This window comes from Amblyraja radiata, chromosome 4 (assembly GCF_010909765.2).
Source record: "Amblyraja radiata isolate CabotCenter1 chromosome 4, sAmbRad1.1.pri, whole genome shotgun sequence".
In the NCBI taxonomy this organism is placed as follows: Eukaryota; Metazoa; Chordata; class Chondrichthyes; order Rajiformes; family Rajidae; genus Amblyraja; species Amblyraja radiata.
Genome location: NC_045959.1, coordinates 65,436,906 through 65,457,960, shown reverse-complemented (window position 1 = coordinate 65,457,960; position 21,055 = coordinate 65,436,906). Strand labels below are relative to the sequence as shown.

The 21,055-nt window shown below is 39.6% G+C and overlaps 1 protein-coding gene across 5 annotated transcripts in view; it reads right to left on the bottom strand.

The window, feature by feature from the left end:
• Nucleotides 1-21,055, bottom strand: part of efr3a (EFR3 homolog A) — a 128,679-nt gene that overhangs the window by 94,069 nt on the left and 13,555 nt on the right. For 3 of the 5 annotated variants that reach the window (XM_033019662.1, XM_033019661.1, XM_033019663.1), the window contains exons 3-4: nucleotides 10,857-10,994; nucleotides 6,885-6,961 (exon numbers count right to left, since the gene is read on the bottom strand). In XM_033019662.1, the coding sequence (XP_032875553.1) occupies nucleotides 6,885-6,961; nucleotides 10,857-10,947 (168 nt within the window). In that variant the 5' untranslated portion in view covers nucleotides 10,948-10,994. The remainder of the gene's footprint in view (nucleotides 1-6,884; nucleotides 6,962-10,856; nucleotides 10,995-21,055) is intronic. The other 2 variants (XM_033019665.1, XM_033019664.1) reach the window with 1 other exon arrangement.

Genomic DNA, 21,055 nt, shown 5'->3' with positions numbered 1-21,055 from the left:
CTCTGAGAATTAACATTTCCAGCCAACATTCCCAAAAATAAACTCCACTCTTCTTCATCAACATACTCAAGTCAAACCTCAATGCATTGATGTTGCAAAGAAACATAGAAAATAGATGCAGGAGGAGGCCATTCGGCCCTTCGAGCCAGCACCGCCATTCATTGTGATCATGGCTGATCATCCCCCATCAATAACCCATGCCTGCCTTCTCCCCATATCCCTTGACTCCACTAGCCGCTAGAGCTCTATCTAACTCTCTTAAATCCATCCAGTGATTTGGCCTCCACTGCCCTCTGTGGCAGGGAATTCCATAAATTCACAACTCTCTGGGTGAAAACGGTTTTTTTCCTCACCTCAGTCTTAAATGACCTCCCGTTTATTCTAAGAATTGCATATTACAATTCACAAATCGATATCATTTTGTAAAAGCAAGAATTCAGAAATTCCATTCAGAAATTTACAAATTCCAATTCCAGAATTCAGAAAATTCAACAGCTTTTCCCTCCAGTGATTAAGCAAAGGCATCCCTTTGTACTAGTAAATCTATAAAGACTCTCCAGGTGACTTCTGGTTTAAAGCAGTCATCAGTGTCAAATGAAGGTAACTGCATCCTACAGTTCAGGGACAACAATATTTAATAAAGCTCCATCTATAAATTTCAGAGTTTATGTTCATGGCATAAACAGTAATTTTCTTCTTCTCCAAGAATTCATCTCAGAATGGGTGCCCTTTATTTGTTTCGAACACTTTGACCACTAGGTGACATTATACGTCTGGATCTGCAGCACATTCATAAGTGGTAGAAATAGTCTGACTACAGGATACATAGTGAAGAATGCCAAATGGATGGCTCCATAAACAACAGCCCATAGTTTTATAAATGACCCATAATATTACAATGGGTCAATTTAATTAGTTATTTGCATAGATTTGACTGACATCAGCTCGTGGCAGACCATTTCAAAGATGAACGTTTTTAACCATGATAATACCATCTAAGAAAAATATTGATACACAATCCTAACTTCCAATCTTAGTCTGTTTACAATTGCTCTCATTGTAATTTAGCAACCATTCTTATAGCTTATTGCTGCGTCATTAATTGGCATGTGGAAAAGACCAGAGTAACACTAGCAGTGTTAACTGAATGTTCTGAAGAACAAAACATGAATCTCCATTACAGAATAGGCAACTGATATGACAGCAGCAATGTTTAGTACCTTTTTTTAATTCCCCCTCGTTAACGCTGACTATCCCAATAATTGGATGACTATCCCAATAAGTGTGTGAAAACCTCACAGCCATTTCCCAATTATGCAGAAATCTAAAATGTGAAACTGTGCTCAACTGAGTGAAGAGTTTAAATAGTTTAATGGTTAATGGTGTCATCTCAATGTTCTTCAGATGCATTCAGGCGTGAAATAGTTAAACTATAACTTGCACTTCTCACGTTTCAGTTTTCAATTTAGTTTATTGTCACATGTACCGAGGTGTAGCGAAAAGCTTTTGTTGCGTGCCAACCAGTCAGCAGAAAGGCAATATATGATTACAATCGATCCATTTACAGTGTACATACCTTAATAGACAATAGGTGCAGGAGTAGGCCATTCGGCCCCTTCAAGCCAGCACCACCAATTAATGTGATCATGGCTGATCTTCCCCAATGAGTGCCCCATTCCTACCTTCTCCCCGTATCCCCTGACTCCGCTATCTTTAAGAGCCCTATCTAGCTCTCTCTTGAAAGTATCCAGAGAACCGGCCTCCACCGCCCTCTGAGGCAGAGAATTCCACTGACTCACAACTCTCCGTGAGAAAAAGTGTTTCCTCGCCTGTTCTAAATGGCTAAATTCTGCATTGTTAAATAATTTATCTCCCTCATTTTTACCAAAATGCCCCTCCCAGTGCTGAATTTGCATCTTGAAGTGTTCCTCCATTTACGATTTTGTTGTAAATAAAAAGATTGAAGTGTGGAATTGGTGATGTGCCTAAACTTAATTATCAGAATTGTGAATTTTGAGCCTATAGGCGTAAAATTTCCTCAATGATAAATCTAAACTCGAGCATGCACATTCCCTGAAGAGAACACAGATTGATTTTCTAGCATGCAGAAAATGTAATCTGATGGAATACAACACAGTACGATGCTATTTTAACACAATGCTGGGGATCATTTTTCAGGAAGAGATGCAGGCTTAGAAAATAGACAATAGGCAGAAGTAGGCCATTCGGCAGCTTCGAGCCAGCACCGCCATTCAATGTGATCATGGCTGAACATACCCAATCAGTACCCCGTTCCTGCCTTCTCCCCATATCCCCTGATTCCTCTATCTTTAAGAGCCCTATCTAGCACCCTCTTGAAAGTATCCAGAGAACCGACCTCCAACGCCCTTTGAGGCAGAGAATTCGTCAGACTCACAACTCTCTGTGTGAAAAAGTGTTTCCTCATCTCAGTTCTAAATGGCTTACCTCTTATTCTTAAACTGTGGCCCCTGGTTCTGGACTCCCCCAACATCGGGAATATGTTTCCTGCCTCTAGCATGTCCAAACCCTTAATAATCGTATATGTTTCCATAAGACCTCCTCTCATCCTTCTAAACTCCAGAGCACACAAGTCCAGCCACGCCATTCTCTCAGCATATGACAGTCCCGTCATCCTGGGAATTAACCTTGTAAACCTACGCTTCACTCCTTCAATAGCAAGAATGTCCTTCCTCAAATTAGGGGACCAAAACTGCACACAATACTCCAGGTGTGGTCTCACTAGGGCCCTATACATCTGCAGAAGGACCTCTTTGCTCCTATACTCAACTCCTCTTGTTATGAAGGCCAGCATGCTATTCGCTTTCTTCACTGCCTGCTGTACCTGCATGCTTACTTTCATTGACTGATGAACAAGGACCCCCTAGTTGTACTTCCCCTTTTCCCACTTGACACCATTTAGATATAATCTGCCTTCCTGTTTTTGCTACCAAAGTGGATAACCTCACATTTATCCACATTATACTGCATCTGCCATGCATCTGCCCACTCACCCAACCTGTCCAAGTCACTCTGCATTCTCATAGCATCCTCCTCACAGTTCACACTGCCACCCAGCTTTGTGTCATCTGAAAATTTGTTAATGTTACTTTGAATCTCTTCATCTAAATCATTGATGTATATTGTAAATAGCTGCGGTCCCAGCACCGAGCCTTGTGGTACCCCACTAGTCACTGCCTGCCATTCTGAAATGGACCCGTTAATTCCTACTCTTCGTTTTCTGTCTGCCAACCAATTTTTTATCCATGTTAGCACTACCCCCCCATACCATGTGCCCTAATTTTGCCCACTAATCTCCTATGTGGAACCTTTTCAAATGCTTTCTGAAAGTCCAGGTACACTACATCCACTGGCTCTCCCTTGTCCATTTTCCTAGTTACCTCCTCAAAAAATTCCAGAAGATTAGTCAAGGATGATTTCCCCTTCGTAAATCCATGCTGACTTGGACCGATTCCGTTACTTCTATCCAAATGTGCCGCTATTTCATCTTTTATAATTCACTCCAGCATCTTCCCCACCACCGATGTCAGGCTAACTGGTCCATAATTCCTTGTTTTCTCTCTCCCGCCTTTCTTAAAAAGTGGGATAACACTAGCTACCCTCCAATCCACAGGAACTGATCCTGAATCTATAGAACATTGGAAAATGAACACCAATGCGTACACAATTTCTAGAGCCATATCCTTAAGTACCCTGGGATGAAGACCATCAGGCCCTGGAAATTTTTCAGCCTTCAGTCCCATCAATCTAACCAACACAATTTCCTGCCTAATGTGGATTTCCTTCAGTTCCTCCGTCACTCCAGATCCTCTGGCCACTAGTACATCAGGAAGATTGTTTGTGTCTTGCTTAGTGAAGACGGATCCAAAGTATCTGTTCAACTCATCTGCCATTTCCTTGTTCCCCATAATAATTTCACCTTTTTCAGTCTTCAAGGGTCCAACTTTGGTCTTAACTAATGTTTTCCTCTTCACATACCTAAAGAAGCTTTTACTATCCTCCTTTATATTCTTGGCTAGCTTACCTTCGTACCTCATCTTTTCTCCCCGTATTGCCTTTTTAGTTATCTTCTGTTGCTCTTTAAACATTACCCAATCCTCTTGCTTCCCGCTCATCTTTGCCACGTTGTACATCTCATTTATTTTTATACTGTCCCTGACTTCCCTTGTCAACCACGGTCGCTCCTTACTCCCCATGGAATCGTTCTTCCTCTTTAGAATGAACTGATCCTGCACCTTCGGTATTGTTCCCAGAAATACCTGCCATTGTTGTTCCACTGTCATCCCTGCTAGGGTATATTTCCAATCAACTTTGGCCAGCTCCTCCCTCATGACTCCATAGTCCCCTTTATTCAACTGTAATACTGACACCTCCGATTTACCCTTCACCCTCTCCAATTGTAGATTAAACTTGACCATATTATGGTCACTACCTCCTAATGGCTCCTTAACCTCAAGTTCCTTAAAATCAAATCCAGTTTATTACATAACACTAAATCCAGAATTGCCTTCTCCATGGTAGGCTCCAATACAAGCTGCTCTAAAAATCCATCATGGAGGAGAACCCTGGCGCCAGGGAGGCAACAGACCATCCTCGCATCTCGCCTGCCGCCACAGAATCTCCAGTATGCTCCACGGACAATGGAGTCACCCACCACTATGGCTCTGCCCGCGTCGGTCTTGCCGGTCTGGTCCCATCTCTGGGATTGGAGCCACTGCGTATCCACTGCTCGGACTGGAAGCGTTGTCTCCCCAGACAGCTCCCAAGATGGCGTTCCTGTTTTCATTAGGTACAGCCACCTGGGTCTCCTGCACTCCACGGTTACCATCCTTTCTCTCAGTCACACAACTTCGTTCTTCCCGTATCCTTGGCGTGACAACCTCATTGTTGGTCCTGTCCAGGAAACTCTCATTTTCCCAGATGACCCTGAGGTCATCCAGCTGCTTCTCCAGTGCCCCAACACGGTCCTTCAGGAGCTGAACCTGGACGCACTTGCCACAGTTGTAGCAGCCAGAGGCTCCATCCATGTCCCTGGCCTCCCACATTCTGCAAGCATCACACTGCCTCATCTGTTATGTGTTCACCGCAAAATATAATCAATATGATTGTAAATATTAATCTAAGCCAAACAATTCTTCCAGACAATTAAAAAGAAATTGTACTTGGCCTATCTGCCAAGATGGAAAGACTCTCAAGTAAAAACAAAGAACTGCAGATACTGGTTAATATACAAAAGACTTGTATTTAGCCTGCAATTGACTGTGTTGGTATTAAAGTTTTCCAACTCAAAAATACTTCTAATGCAGAGTAGTTTTAAGTGAAACGTGTATATAGTCTGTGAAAAATAAAGAAAAATTACACGTGCTGGAAATCTGTATTAAAAACTTGTATTATATATACTCAGATGGTTAGACACTATTATTCTGCAGCGATAAAGAAAAATTAATAAGGTCATGTCATGTGATAGTAGAATTGGGCCATTCGGCCCATCAAGTCTACTCTGCCGTTCAATCATGGCTGATCCATCTCTCCCCCCTAACCCCATTCTCCTGCCTTCTCCCCATAACTTCTGACACCTGTACTAATGACAAATGTATCTATCTCTGCCTTAAAAATATCCAATGACTTGGCTGCCACAGCCTTCTGTGCCAAAAATTGCTCACAATATTCCAAATGCAGCCTTACCAGCATCTTAGAGCCTCAGGATTACATCCCTGTTTTGTATATCCCTCTTGAAATAAATGCTAGCATTGAGTTTGCTTTCTTATCTAATATTTCTTATCTAAGATCCTCCATCAGAATAATACTACAAGTTATTTAAGATATGCTGATAATCAAACGTAACACATTTATTGGAGCAACTAGAATTGGATGTCCCGAAAATGAAAAGCAAACCTTGCATTCTACCTCTTACAACGCAACGTGTAACTAACATCGTTTTTGAAGCAATTAGTGCTTTTATGAGAGTTACAGAAATTTAAGTCTGGTACAACTTTTCATTAATCCCAGTGAAACTGAACATCTAAAAATATATTTGCAAGGTCTCCCTTAAAATCTTGAATCATGGCGAGCAAATCCATTAACTGAATGGCCCAATTATTATTCACTTTTTTTTGATGGATTTGTGTTTTGATTTATTTTTAAACAACTTCTTTACTCCTGAGAATGTGCATTAATATTGTTAGTAATCCTCCCAGGAAAAAAGTAAAACAATGTAAATCTCTTGCTGGGAACTAGCAAATATTCAAATTACAAGACAACTCATCAGGCAATAACCAGTTAATTAAAGTAATAAACAAGATTTCTGCAGGTAACAGCTTTCAACTTGCATCTAATGATCCAGTCACCCAGAAGCAATAGATGGGCAGTATTATTTTTGTATTATAATAACTAACCAGAATTGACGTCATTTTTGTGGCTTTCTTCTATATATTCACAAATCTTATTTGTGTTTTAATCTATTGCACTGTCTCAATCACCTTGCAGGAATATTCTTACAAATGATGGCAAAGTTCACGCCAACCACATAAATCCCCCATAATTGATAAAACCTTGATTAATGTTTCACTCTGAAGTACCATGAAACCAATGAATAGGCAATAATCTACTGTGCTCTGGTTAAATCATGTTGGGCTGCTGAATTAGTTAAAATAATTAATGACATGCCAACATTTTTTTTTTAGAATACTAATTAACCAATTATTTCTAGTTGGGCATGGTTTGGTTAATTTGGTCAATGACAGTATTTATGTTTGGCATAATTTGGCAGTTAAAGCTCCACTAAAACAATAGGTTCAACATTTTTGGTTTAAAAAAAAAATCAGCAACTAAAAATTGTCACTTACTTTTGGATCTTCTGGGAAAATGTTATCCACTAGGCGTTTGTATCTCGGGCGCAATGCACCACAGCAGCCACATACTCCTGCAGACATACAAAAATCAGGCTTTAAACCAACTAGTAGGGGAAGGATCACCAATAGCAGCAGAGCTGCAATACCAGTGATGAAAAAACATGGACAAAATTCAAGCAGCAAAGATAGAAGAAAGAATAGGATAGGAATTAGCTAGAGGAAGCAATCAAAGCAGCCTTGCATGGATTTGCATGTGGGCTGACAGGGAACTATTATGAACAATTCACAAGCTAGAGCTATAACAAGTCACACTGCAGCTTTATAGGTATTTGGTTAGGCCGCATTTTTAGTACTGTGTGCAGTTGTGGTCGCCCGATTACAAGGCAATGTGGTTTTGGAAAAGGTACAGAGGAGGTTTACCAAAATGATGCCTGGATTATGGGGTACTGGCTACAGGGAGAGGATGGACAGACTTGAATGCAATCTCTGGCATTCAAGAGAAAACCAGAGTCACCTGATAGAAGTATCTCAAATTATGAGGCATATGTAGGGTAGACAGTCAGAATCTTTTTTCAGGGATGGAAAGATCAAATACTTGATGGCATGGCTTTAAGGTGGGAGGGGCAAATTTAGAGGTGTATAGGACAATTATTTTTACTACACAGTGGGTGGACAGTGGGTGGTAAGTGCCTGGAACACACTGTGAGCGGTGGTGGTGGAGGCAGAAATGATAGCGGCATTTAAGTTTTGGATTAGCATATGGATATGCAGGGAATGGAGGGATATGGATTATGGGAAGGTAGACAAAAGGTGATCCTGACATCATAAAAAGTAATATAATTATACTTTGTATGCAGATGCTTATAATTAATCAGAATCAGAACAGAAAATTGGAGGGAAAATATCTTATTATTTTCATGTCTTAACATAAAATATTTCAGTAAAAACTTTAAATATTACCTTGAAAAAGAATACGGATGATTGTAAGAAGCACACATCAGTAAAATATGTTGAATTTCAAAAAAATCTTCAATTTTTTTTAAAGGTCAGCATTATGCAATTATCACATAAGTCGGTGAGAAACAAAGATGCCAATTGGCAAAGTCCAAAACATTGTTGAGGAACTCAAGTTTTCAACTGCACAATGACATGAAATCATAGTTTTGTCATTGCCAGAGCAAGGGTGGTCTTAGATGAAATTCTGGTTCGATACTGACATTGAATTCAGTTGCACTAAAGATAATGTCAGTCTCAAGCTTAACATTTCATATAAAAAAGGATAAGTGAGCAATGAAAAATTGAAAAGCTCTGGAGTCGAATCGTGTGCTTTGCGATTCATCTAATTGCAATATAATTAATGGATATATTCTAAGAGAATCACAAAACAGAAATTTGTGGAATTGGCATGTAGGTTCAATAAAGAATTAGGAAGACAAATGGAGTATGTCATTATTGTAAGGGGAATTGATTACAAGAATTAGTAAGCTTTGCTACATCTGAGCAGCTCTTTGGTGAGACGAGTACTGTTTTAGTGCTCGTTTTCATACTTGCTTTGGAGTCAAATTATCAGATCATCAGCGAATTAAGGGTTTTGAGGAAAAGAGAAAAAAAAATGCAGCGAATGGAGTTAAGATCATTCATGATCTGAAAGAACATTTCCATTTATATTCGTATCCTGGTTCTCCCACTTTTACAGTGAAGATATTCAAATATTGTAGTAAAATGGGAGGGACAATGAGAGGTAGAATATCAACTTTCACAATTCTCATGTATCGCAGCGTCTTTGACACAATTCCTTTCATCTCCTGGTCCTAAATTCATCACAACATGACACCGGATGGAAAGATAATGGAGAATAGAGAGAAATACTGCCAAGAACACTTTTTCTGCATTGAGAGATCCAATCAGCAGCACAAAAAAATCTGATCTAGCTGAAAATCAAATGTTCCAACTGACTGAGCACCATTTAAAAATGGGAGGAAACAAATGTTGCCTTGATAACGTTCAGATAATTTTAACATAAAAATCAGTTTAATATAACGAGTAATAGAGCACCCAAACAATTGTAAATAGATTTATATTTGGTAAACTGATGCACTGGATGCACTTATATTTGGAGGTAAACTGATGCACTGGTTTATCTAGAAATAAAACTGAATGCAAAAGAACATCTCCAAAATAATTTGAGCTGTGGTAAATGACACATTGCACTCTTGGGTTAGTACAAAATGTATTCAACATATGTTTCGTATATAGTAATTAACAAAATTTCAAGAATAACTGACATAGCACATATTTAAATAACAGCAGTCACTGGTAATTAAGTACAATAGCTACCCGTAAGAATTGAAATAGTTGAAAACAAAATATTACTAACAGACCTCTATGGTTAATTTTTATGTGATTATGTATCTTGTTGCTTTTTTGTATGACTGTTAGCAAATCAAATTCCTTGTATGTTTACATACTTTGCGAATAAATGAATTACAATTACAAATGCAATTACTGAATAAGTAGTATAAACATTCAGTAATGACCAATTGCATCCAACCAAAAAAATATTGGACTAAAAATGATGAGCAAACCAACGAGGAAGGACATGCCACAGATAAACAAAATTAAGAATAAAACTGAAGCCAAAGATTTTAAAAAATCTACTCATGCTATTAATGCATAGACAAAAGAGGATGAAAAAATACCAATACCAAGTTGGAAAAATGGAAAAGGGAAGAGATGTACTTACAAAATTGAGCAAAAATATTTCAAACTGAAATAACAGAGTACTGATTACAAATGTTAATAGAAAAGGTGCAATAGATTATGTTAACCTAGTGAAGCATGGAGGAGAGAAGGAATTGTTCAACGGTGGTGGATGGGGGGTGTAATGGCCTGGGCATGTATGGCTGCTGAAGGCACTGGCTCACTTATCTTCATTGATGATACAACTGCTGATGGTTGTAGCTTTATGAATTCTGAAGTGTATAGACACATCCTATCTGCTCAAGTTCAAACAAATGCCTCAAAACAAGACAATGATTCCAAGCATACTGCTAAAGCAACAAATGAGTTTTTCAAAGCTAAAAAATAGTCAATTCTTGAGTGGCCGATCTGAACCCAATTGAGCATGCCTTTTATATGCTGAAGAGAAAACTGAGGGAGATTAGCCCCCAAAACAAGCATAAGCTAAAGATGACTGCAATACAGGTCTGGCAGAGAATCACCAGAGAAGTCACCCAGCAACTGCTGATGTCCATGAATCGCAAACTTCAAGCAGTCATTGCATGCAAAGGATATGCAACAAAATACTAAACATGACTACTATAATTTACATGACATTGCTGTGTCACAAACATTATGGTGCCCAGAAATGGGGGGGGGGGGGGGGGGGGGGGGGGGGGGAGAGGGAGAACAGGGACTATGCATAAACACTGCTGTAATTTCTACATGGTGAAGCCAAATTTATAAAAATGGCCTTTTATTAAAATCTGACAATGTGCACTTTAACCACATGTGATTTTTTTTCTATTACAAATCTCAAATTGTGGAGTACAGAGGCAAATAAATAAATTATAGTTCTTTTTCCCAAACATTATGAAGGGCACTGTATTATGTAAACATTAAATAAAAAACTATCTGTTTTAGAATACAAAATATGGCATCTATTAAAAGTTATCTAGATCCGCATTTGACTCTCTAAACATTTGGTAATACATCGGTAAATTTTTGAGAAACAAAATAACTTTTGTAGTTTCTCTGGAGTTTCTGAACTTGGAGAGCAACACACTGCCGTCTATAGTACACCGAATCTTTCTTTCCTGCATCATAAGAAAGTCTATAAAATGTTGTAAACTGATCTAGAAGTTATTGATCATTTAAAAGGGAGGCCAATAAATTTGTACCCAAGAAAATACATTACATTCTTCCAGACAAACAATAAAACAGATAATATACTTTATTCTAACTTACCACAGGACAGCAAGGGTCTTGGTTCCCACCCAGTGTTAAACCTGTAGACTTGTTCTGGTTCAGCTCTTGGTACCTGAATATACCTTCGCATCCTGTGCACTCTGCAGCTTCAGACTTAAGACTTAGATTTCACTGCACCTACAGAATTGTACACCCATAATCAGACAGATGATCTTTGGATTCCATTTACAGTAACACTAGACGAATTGATATCAAATAAACTAGCTACTAATTAAAATCAAGGATGGTCAACAGCTATACAAACAGAATGTCAAGACTGGGAATACGAGATTTTAAAAAGTTATAGTGATTAGCTTTTACATTAGAAGAGCTCTCAGCACCAGAATAATACAAATCATTTAGTCCAGTATGACATCAATCGAAATTTCAAAATGAACAAAGGTTTCTGATTTAATTGTATTTTATGTATATATATTCATCAAATGGTGAAATTTTGTTTTAAAATTTAACAGAATTTGAATGGACTAATTAAACAAATCTTGTAATCTCAGCCACCTAGGAAATTAAATGCCAGCAATGTTTGTATTCCCTGAACAACCATAAATTATTCACCATTTCATGATCTCTATAGATTTTAAAAAAAAAGGCAACATACTCCTCTGGTATAATTAAAGATTAACTGGAATAGATTGGAAAGCCTGCATGATGAATTGTAGGGAATAATAAAATGTGTCCACTAAAGATAAGCAATTTACTATGGGTTTTTTACATTAATATTGTGCCTTTAAAATCAACAGAGGAAATACATGAAATATAACATTTATGCACACAAGACAAAAAACAAGATCTTAAAAAGCACGCCAAGAATTAGTTAATAGAGTTTCATAGATGTATCATAAAGTTCATAAATCACTGCATAACCAATCAACATGATTAGAGGTTAGGAATTCTTCAAAATGTTTATTTTTAATGAAGAAAGATAAATGCTTAACGTATGCCAATATAATAGAGAGCAACTTTGACATAAAGAGCAAATATAGTTCAATAGATCAGATGTGTAGATAACTAAAACCATTGTGAACCAATCATTCCAATAGGTCTGTAACATGCAGAAAGAAACCAAATAATTTACTGGCACCTACTTTGTTAAAAAGTAAATGCATTTTCCTGAAGAAATGTTAACATAGATTATGACAACATCATGGAAACTCATTTGCACAATTCTCAAGTGATCAGACTTAAGATTCAATAGGTGAAATAGTTCATTTAATGAAACAAATTTAGCCTCAGAATAAGCAAGCATTTACAAAATAATAAAATGTATTAATTTATAAAATACAGGAATTGGGCTCTTGCTGATATTTAGTAGCATTAGTATTAAAAGTACTATTAGGGGCGGTATTTGTTCACCCACATTGCGGAATTATAATCATCTTGGGCAAGAGAAGACAAATTAATGTCAGTACCAAGGACAATTTATACGATTAGTTTGAAAACATCTTCTTTAATACATAGAACATAGAACAGTACAGCACAGGAAAGAGTTAACGAGAAGCATGTTGCAAAATCTATATATTAATTATTTTCATTAATAATTTTGTTTTAAAGTGAGGCAATCTGCATGTAAATTATTGCTATGCTTTTAATACTGGGAATGGGAGATGTAAATTTACCTAATTTCTTTGCCAAAATGTCTACGTCAATAAATTTAACGGAACTAAGCGAATTTAAAAGTCAGATTGTTCCTGTCTGTAACACGAAGACTTTTAAGTGCATTCTCAGAAGGGTCCTGACCTGAAACACTGCCTACCTATTCCCTCCACAGATGCTGCCCGTTCGACTGAGTTACTCCAGCACTTTGCGTTTTGCTCATTATTCCAACTTCTGCAGTTCCTTGCGTCTCTACTCTAATACAATACCCTTTCTTGTGCAGAACAGTCTGTTTTACAGGAGAATTATCATTTTGATCAGATACTGGAAGTACAGGCTCTCCCCGACCTATGTAACGGTTACTTTCCGTGAACCCTTATGCTACTCCGATGTTACAAGTTGGAATCACCATCCCCATCCCTTGCCCGATGATCAATGATATAAAAGCTGGTGTAAATCTCCATGAACATTTTATATGATTTGTTTCTGAGTTGCTAATGACCAAAAAGAGAACAGGTTCATCCTCATCCGTAAGTGGTGGTGCTGCCCAAGCAGCTGCAGCTCGCCTGCAGTCCGTCTGTCTTCCTTCTTTTTATTTTATTTTTGCCTTGTTAGATGTATGTTTTAGTCTATTTTTAGTTGTGTATATGTGGGGGGGTGGGGGAAAACTTTTTTTTAATCTCTTCCTTCAACGGGGATGCAACCTTTTACATTGTCTCCGTCTGCACTGAGGCCTAATATCGTGGAGCTGGCGGCCTCCAACTGGAATCGACCTTGGGTGCTCCGGTGGTAGAGCCTGTGGACTCACCATCAGCTGGCTGATTTCGGAGGCTATGGTGGCGTTGTGGCTGCAACCGACTTCAGAGCTTCAGAAGGTAACATTGGGAGCTCGCAGGTCCCTGGTTGGTGACCGATTTTCGGGAGCTCCCGCAACAGCAGCTACGTCCACCCCGAATCGCTGAGTTTGAATCGGCACGTTCGCGGAGCTTAAATTCGGCCGCGGGATTTACCATCAACTGGTGGGGGCTTCAACATCGAGAGCCTCGATCGCCTTGACGCCTGACCACAGGAGAACAAGCAAGGAAGAGATAAGACTTTTTGCTTCCATCACAGTGAGGAGGTGCTTAGAGATTCACTGTGATGGATGTTTGTGTTAATTGTGTGTTTTGTTGCTTTTTTCTGTCATGATTGCATGGTACAAAATTTCGTTCAAACTTGTTTGAATGACAATAAAGGAAATTTAATTCAACTCAATCATCTTCGATTCCTACATTGGCTATGTCCAATGTGCAACCATCCCTAAACAGGACTTGAACTTGTCACTGCAAAGCCAAGTCACTTCTGAACTACTACCCAGCCAATTATTCCATCTTTCTCCCCAAACGTTGACCTGGCTGATAAAGACTGCATGCATCTTTTTATTCTGTCTGGTGCCCAATTCAAGACCCAAAACTTATCCATTTCAGAAGAGAAACCTTACTTCTGTCCTCGCAAAATTCTCCAACTCTTCCGTTATCTTCACTCTTTAATATAATTCAATCTTCAAATCTGCTTCATGTAGGAAGGAACTACAGATGCTGGTTTAAGCCGACGATAGGCACAAAGTGCTGGAGTAACTCAGTAGGACAGAGAGCATCTCTGGAAAGAAGGAATGGGTGATGTTTCAGGTCGAAACCCTTCTTCAGACTGATGCCAGGGGAGAGAGAGATACATAGATAAGGAAGAGTAAAGTGTGAAAATAGGGCAAAGGGCAAAGGGAATGAAGTTAAAGGAACGTAGAATATATCATTGTTAGCTGGGAGAAAATAACAAGAACAAAGCAAACAGAGATAAAATGTAGTCGGAAACAGTATGACTGGTCGGAAAACTGGGAAGGGGAGGGAATAGAGAGAGAGAGAAAAGCAAAGGTTACTTGAATTTAGAGGTCAATGTTCATACCGCAGGGGTGTAAGTTTCCCAAGCGAAATATGAAATGCTGTTCCTCCGATTTGCGTTGGACCTCACTCTGATATTGGAGGAGGACCAGGACTGCTCTTACAAGTTCAAAACCCCATTTTAGTCTTAAAATTCCAACTTGTCTAAAATCCTGTCCAAAATTCAGTCTGAAGGGTTCCAAGGTGAAAAGTTAACCATGCATTTCCTCCACAGATGTTGCCTGACCCAATTGGTTCCTCCAGCACTTCGTGCTTTGCTCAAGGCACCAGCATTTGCAGTTTAGTGTGTCTCCATATAAAACACTGCCATACATCTAATCCAAAAATAATACGTACTGATTCATGATGTCATATTTATTAAATTGTTTTGGCTCAATAGTCATCATATCAACTCTCATTATCTTCACAATTTATGCCTCCCAATTTCAATTCTTACCATAATATCCTTTTCTCTCAAAATAATTCACCCTGTACATTTAACCACCTGCACTGTATCTTGGTGTCCCAGTACTTCAACACTGCCAAATACAACAAAATTATTTTTCAATTTAATTCACTGTTACATAATACAGTATAAGCAGATAATTATAATTTTGGCGCTGCTGCGCAAAGGATAAATGTTGAATGCTCATTTCCCCATTTGCACCATTTTGTTAATTCACTTAAGTAATTTGAAATTCATAGTATCCATGTCTTCAAATATATTTTGCCTCCTAAGCCATGTCCTCTTTCAATTCGATTTAAGGTTTTTTTTCCCCCACTACCTCCAATCTTTTAATACGTATATACCTGGGTATTTGTATTGAATACCAGTCGTTTTATCATATTATACTCAATTTCATACGTCTAAGATTATTTGTTCATGTCTAATGAAATCAGTGGAAAAGTGAACCGTTTCACTCACCACCAATGCTGCCTGATTTGCTGTATATTTTCAATATTTTCTGTTTGTATATCAGATTTTCAGGGTACATGATATTTTGGTTCTTTCTTATTTGGATTATTAGAATTGAGATCAATTGTGGTTTTATAAAACATAATATTCTACTGGGAAATTCACTTTACTTTGCAGCCAATATTCAACAAAGACCAAAGCCAAACTGATTAATTATTTTCCATATATTCCATATATTCCAAAACATATCCTCTCAGAGTTTTTCCTCACTTTCATTATTGCACTTTCCTGACATTTATCATCAGTACAAATATTCACTACCTTCTGGATGAAGCAATTGTTCTCACCTTTGTTCTGAATGACCAAACACTTGTTTTGAAACAGTTACGACTATTTTCAGATACCCAAGGGAACCATGAAATTCACATCTCATGGCCTGTAAAAATTCTGTAAATTTCAATTGGACTATCTCTCTAGGATATAGCCCCAAACGCTATAAAATCATCATTTATAGGTTAACACTGATACCCGAGGAATTGATCTAATGAACATTCACTGTACTTAATCATGTATATCTTTGTACTTAATCATGTATATCTTTGCCAAGTATATAATATTCCACATACAATTCCATGTACAATTGCAGTCAGCTATCTCCATTATACTCCATTATACTCAAACCCTCTTGTAATACTTTGCTTTCTGATTGGTTGCTGTACCTACATATTAGGGTGTGTAATAAAATATAAAACAAGTTCATAAGGTCATAAGTAATAGGAGCAGAATTAGGCCATTCGGCCCATCAGGTCTACCCCACCATTCAATCATGGCTGATCTAACTCTCCCTCCTAACCCCATTATCCTGCCTTCTCCCCATAACCCCCGACACCTGTACTAATCAAGAATCTATCTATCTCTGCCTTAAGAATATCTATTGTCTTGGCATCCACAGCCTTCTGTGGCAAAGAATTCCACAGATTCACCACCTCTCGTCTCCTTTCTAAAGGAACGTCCTTTAATTCTACGGCGATGACCTTTAGTCCTAGACTCTCCCACTAGTGGAAACATCCTCTCCACATCCACTCTATCCAAGCCTTTGACTATTCGGTACGTTTCAATGAGGTCCCCCCTCATTCTTCTAAACTCCAGCAAGTACAGGCCCAGTGCCATCAAACGCTCATCATAAGTTAACAGGGCTCGAAATTAACGGTTGCTCGGGTGCCAATGGCGACCTAAAGTCCCGTCGGGCAACCTAAAAGCAGTGCCAGTTTGCCCAGCTTAGTAAGCACCCGGGACATCTAGCGTTCAACTCTGAGTGGGCTCCCTCTCTATCTCTCTCTGTGTCACACTCCGTCTCCGCCCGCCATCCGTAACCGTATCCGGGCTGCCGGCTCTCTGCTCTCCGCCCACTCCTCATCCGCCGGCATGGCCGGCCGCCTTGCACATGCGCACAACCACGGCCAGCACATCATCGGCCGTGGTTGTGCGCATTTTCCACCCTGCACATGCGCACTGCCACGGCAACTGGTTGGCGGCGGGCACTTTCTCCTTCACTTTGCATTGTGGGAGATCTGCCCGCCATTGCTGTCCGATCGCCGCCTCGCCGCGACCGCTGAAAACCAACGCAGAATCACTCCCTGGAGTAACTCTTTATTCTTGGTTTCCTGGTCCTACGAAAATAATCCAAATGGAATTTAAACTGGAGTGGACCCTCCCCTACCAAACTCAAAACTCTGAAAAATAACAGCCTATTGTGCTTTATCTATTTATTTATTGTGTATATATATGGTCTATGGTATATAGACACATTGAACTTTTATCTCCTGTACTGTATTATGTTTACATATTCTGTTGTGCTGCAGCAAGCAAGAATTTAAATGTCCTATCTGGGACACATGACAATAAAACTCTCTTATGATTTTGACTTAAGTAAAAAAGAGTTCTTGGGAAAAAAGAGCTACCTTAAATTTACTTGCGTCTGGTTTGGGTAACCATGGTAGGGTGAAGACTATTCCATGCTTTAAATGTGCGGGGGAACTCCATGGACCAGCAAGCATCTCTGGATAGAAAAAATTGGGTGACGTTTCGGGTAGAGACCCTCCTTTAGATTTCTTCTGGTTTTAGTGTTTTTAGTTTAATTTAAAGATACAACGTGGAAACAGGCCCTTCGGCCCACCGAGTCCATGCCGACCGTCGATCACCCGTACACTAGTTCTATCCCACACATTAGCGACATAAGTCAAGAGTGTTTTATTCTCACATCCCAGTTAGAACAATGAAATCCTTACTTCCAGCAGCACAACAGAATATGTGAACATAGTACTCTGTAAACAATGTTTTGTGTGTGTGTCCTCGGGCACTGTCCTCGGGCACTGTCTGTGTTGAATTTTCACATTCTCCCTGTAAGCGTGTGGGTTTCCTACTGCATCCCAGAGACGCATTGGCTTTGTAGGTTAACTTGTCTCTGTAAAATTGCCCCTAATGTGTAGGGAGTGGGTGAGGAAAGTGGGATAACAGAACTTGTGTGAATGGGTAGACAAAAATGCTGGAGAAACTCAGCGGGTGAGGCACCATCTATGGAGCAAAGGAAATAGGCGACATTTCGGGTCGAGACCCTTCTTCAGACTGATGAGGGTAAGGGGGGCGGGAAGAAGAAAGGAAGTGGCGGAGACTGTGGGCTGAGGGAGAGCTGGGAAAGGGAGGAGAAAGCAGGGACTACCTGAAATTGGAGAAGTCAATGTTCATACCGCTGGGGTGTAAACTGCCCAAGCAAAATATGAGGTACTGCTCCTCCAATTTACGGTGGGCCTCACTCTGGCCATGGAGGAGGCCCAGGACAGAAAGGTCAGATTCGGAATGGGAGGGGGAGTTGAATTGCTGAGCCACCGGGAGATCAGGTTGGTTATTGCAAACTGAGTGCAGGTGTTGTGCGAAGCGATCGCCAAGCCTGCGCTTGGTCTCACCGAGGTTGATCATACGCTGAATAATCCAATCACATTTTTGTTTGGAAGTGGAAAGAAATAATAGAAATTGCATTCATTGCTACATGTAAAAAGAGTTCAGATACTGTATATACTGTATTATAATTTTGCTTCATGTCATTGTGGTATATATCATGTCTTGATTGGTGAATATGTTTAGTTTGTGACTTTATTTGAAGGTGAAATAATATGCGAATGCTTCATTGAGCATAATTGCTCTTGACTGCACTTCATCCGAGCACATTATCACACGCGTCATGCAAGCCGTCTTAAATGACCACCTAAACTGTCATTTGGCAACCTAAAAAGCTGCCTGGGTTGCCCGGCTGGCAACAGTGTGAAAAAGTTAAGTGAGAGCCCTGGTTAACACACTCATTCCTGGAGTGGTTTCAAGGATTCAGATCAACAAATGGAGGAAGAACATATTGAAGAGTATGAACAACTTTATTTATTAAAGCAAATACAGGAGAATTATTAATAAAGCAACAAGTCTCACTAATACAAGAACGGGTTTCAAAACTAACTATCCTTGTGCCAAAATAACGCAAGTTATTTGTCGTATCAGACGCCAAGCTAGTCTCAAATGTCTCTGGGAAGGCAAATGGTTATCTTAATGACCCCGCAGGTGGTCTCATGATTTACCGGTCCTTCAAAGACAGCCTAAGCATTCTTCCAACACGCCTAGTTGTTTACCTGAGCAAGGTTTGGCATGCATTGCAACTAATTTCGCTAACAACTCAATTTTAGCTGACATAATCTATTTAACACTGCCTTTTTCAGATAGTGATTCATTTCATTTGATCACAAACACCATTCAATTGCTCATCATTTATATACACAAAGATGTCGAAGATAGACACAAAAAGCTGGAGTAACTCAGCAGGACAAACAGCATCTCTGGAGAGAAGGCATGGGTGACGTTTTGGGCCGTGATCCTTCTTCGGATGGTCTGAAGAAGGGTCTCAACCCAAAACGTCACCCATTCCTTTTCTGAGTTACTACAGCTTTTTGTGTCTATCTTCGGTTCAAACCAGCATCTGCAGTTCCTTCCTACACATTTATATACACAACCTGTTTTTGTTTACTAGCAAAGTGAATAACTGCATATTCTTCCATATTAGTTCACCATCTGTTACATTCTACTCTTGAAGAAGGGTCTTGACCCGAAACATCATCCATTCCTTCTCTCCAGCAATTCTGCCTGCCCCGCTGAGTCACCCCAGCATTTAGTGTTGATCTTGATTCACTGATCCAATTTACTGATGGAGATTCATAGCCTCCAAATCCAAAAAAGGATCTGTTTATTTCAGCCCTAAATTTTCACCAATCGTTAAACCGTACCGTTATTTTAACAGTAGATAATGATGTACTAATTCTGTACACTACTATTTTCACTAAAGCTTTTGTACAACACCTTATGAAAGCCGTTCCCAAAGTCAAAATACAACACATCAAATGGTTGGTCTTTATCAATTCTGCTATTATAAATTCAAACTTGAACTGATTTGTTAATTAATGATCAATACTGCACCCAGGCACTACAAGGTAATGCTGATCTTAAATTAGGTTGAATTAAGCACAATATTTTGTGTGCTTTTGTTGGGTTGAAAATGTAAATGGACTAATAATTTAAAGGGATTCAAATGCAACAAAATGTTTACTTTGGGTGAATAAATGCCCATTGAGAAGACTGCACTTCCAACTTCAGCAATGCATTGGAAAGTCATTTAAATAATTTATTTTAAGAATTTAAGAATTTTAAGACACACAGTATTAGAGCAAGTCAGCAGATCACGCAGCATCTTTGGAGAACATGGATAGGTGACGTTACAGATGGGACCCTTCTTCAAAGTCGAACAATTGCCTATCCATAGACACAAAATGTTGGGGTAACTCAGTGGGACAGGCAACATCTCTTCAAGGGTCTTGACCCAAAACGTCACCCATTCTTTCTCTCCAGAGATCCTGCCTGTCCCACTGAGTTACTCCAGCATTTTGTATCCCGCCGATAGATTCCTCCGGTCCCTCCGTCCCCATTGTTTAATTATTCTGCATTTTCTATTGTTCTGTATCCACTTTTTAAAAAAAATTTCTATATTGCACTACTACGGACTGACGCAAAACTGCATTTCGTTGTACCGATACTCAGTATTTGTGCAATGACATTAAAGTTGAATTGAATTGAATCTGCAGTTCCTTCCTACACAGTTGTCTATCCATGCTCTTCAGAGATGTTACTGCTGAATTACTCCAGCACTCGTCTTTTTTAGTAAACCAGCACCCGCAGTTCCTTGCGTCTACATTTTCCTTCCTTACTCTTCTTGATTTCAAAGGTACTTTAAACATTTGGCATCTAGTCCGTGCTCCGAAATACCAACATCCATTTAAACTGCCATTATTTTTGATATTGTTACATTTAGCATCTCTAAATGTTTCTCAGGTCTCAGGTTATGACATCTAGTTACAAATATGTGAACATGCGAATCTGTGATCAACACCTTCAGCAACATTCAGGCTACTCTAGGCTATTATTATACCTTATACTATCACATCTATTATGATAGGCGGCGTGCGTAGAGGCGGCAAGGCGGCAGTGAGGAGAGCGGGCGCCGACTTTTTCCATCTGGAGCCTAGGAGCGCCAAACCGGCGCGGCCTTGTCGGCTTCGGCAGCCGCGGGCTCCAACCAGGAAGCGGCCGTTCCAAGTGGCCCAGCCGCCGAAAGGACTCTCCCGACGCCGGGGCAAGACCACCCGGTGAGAACGGCCAGGAACATCGGG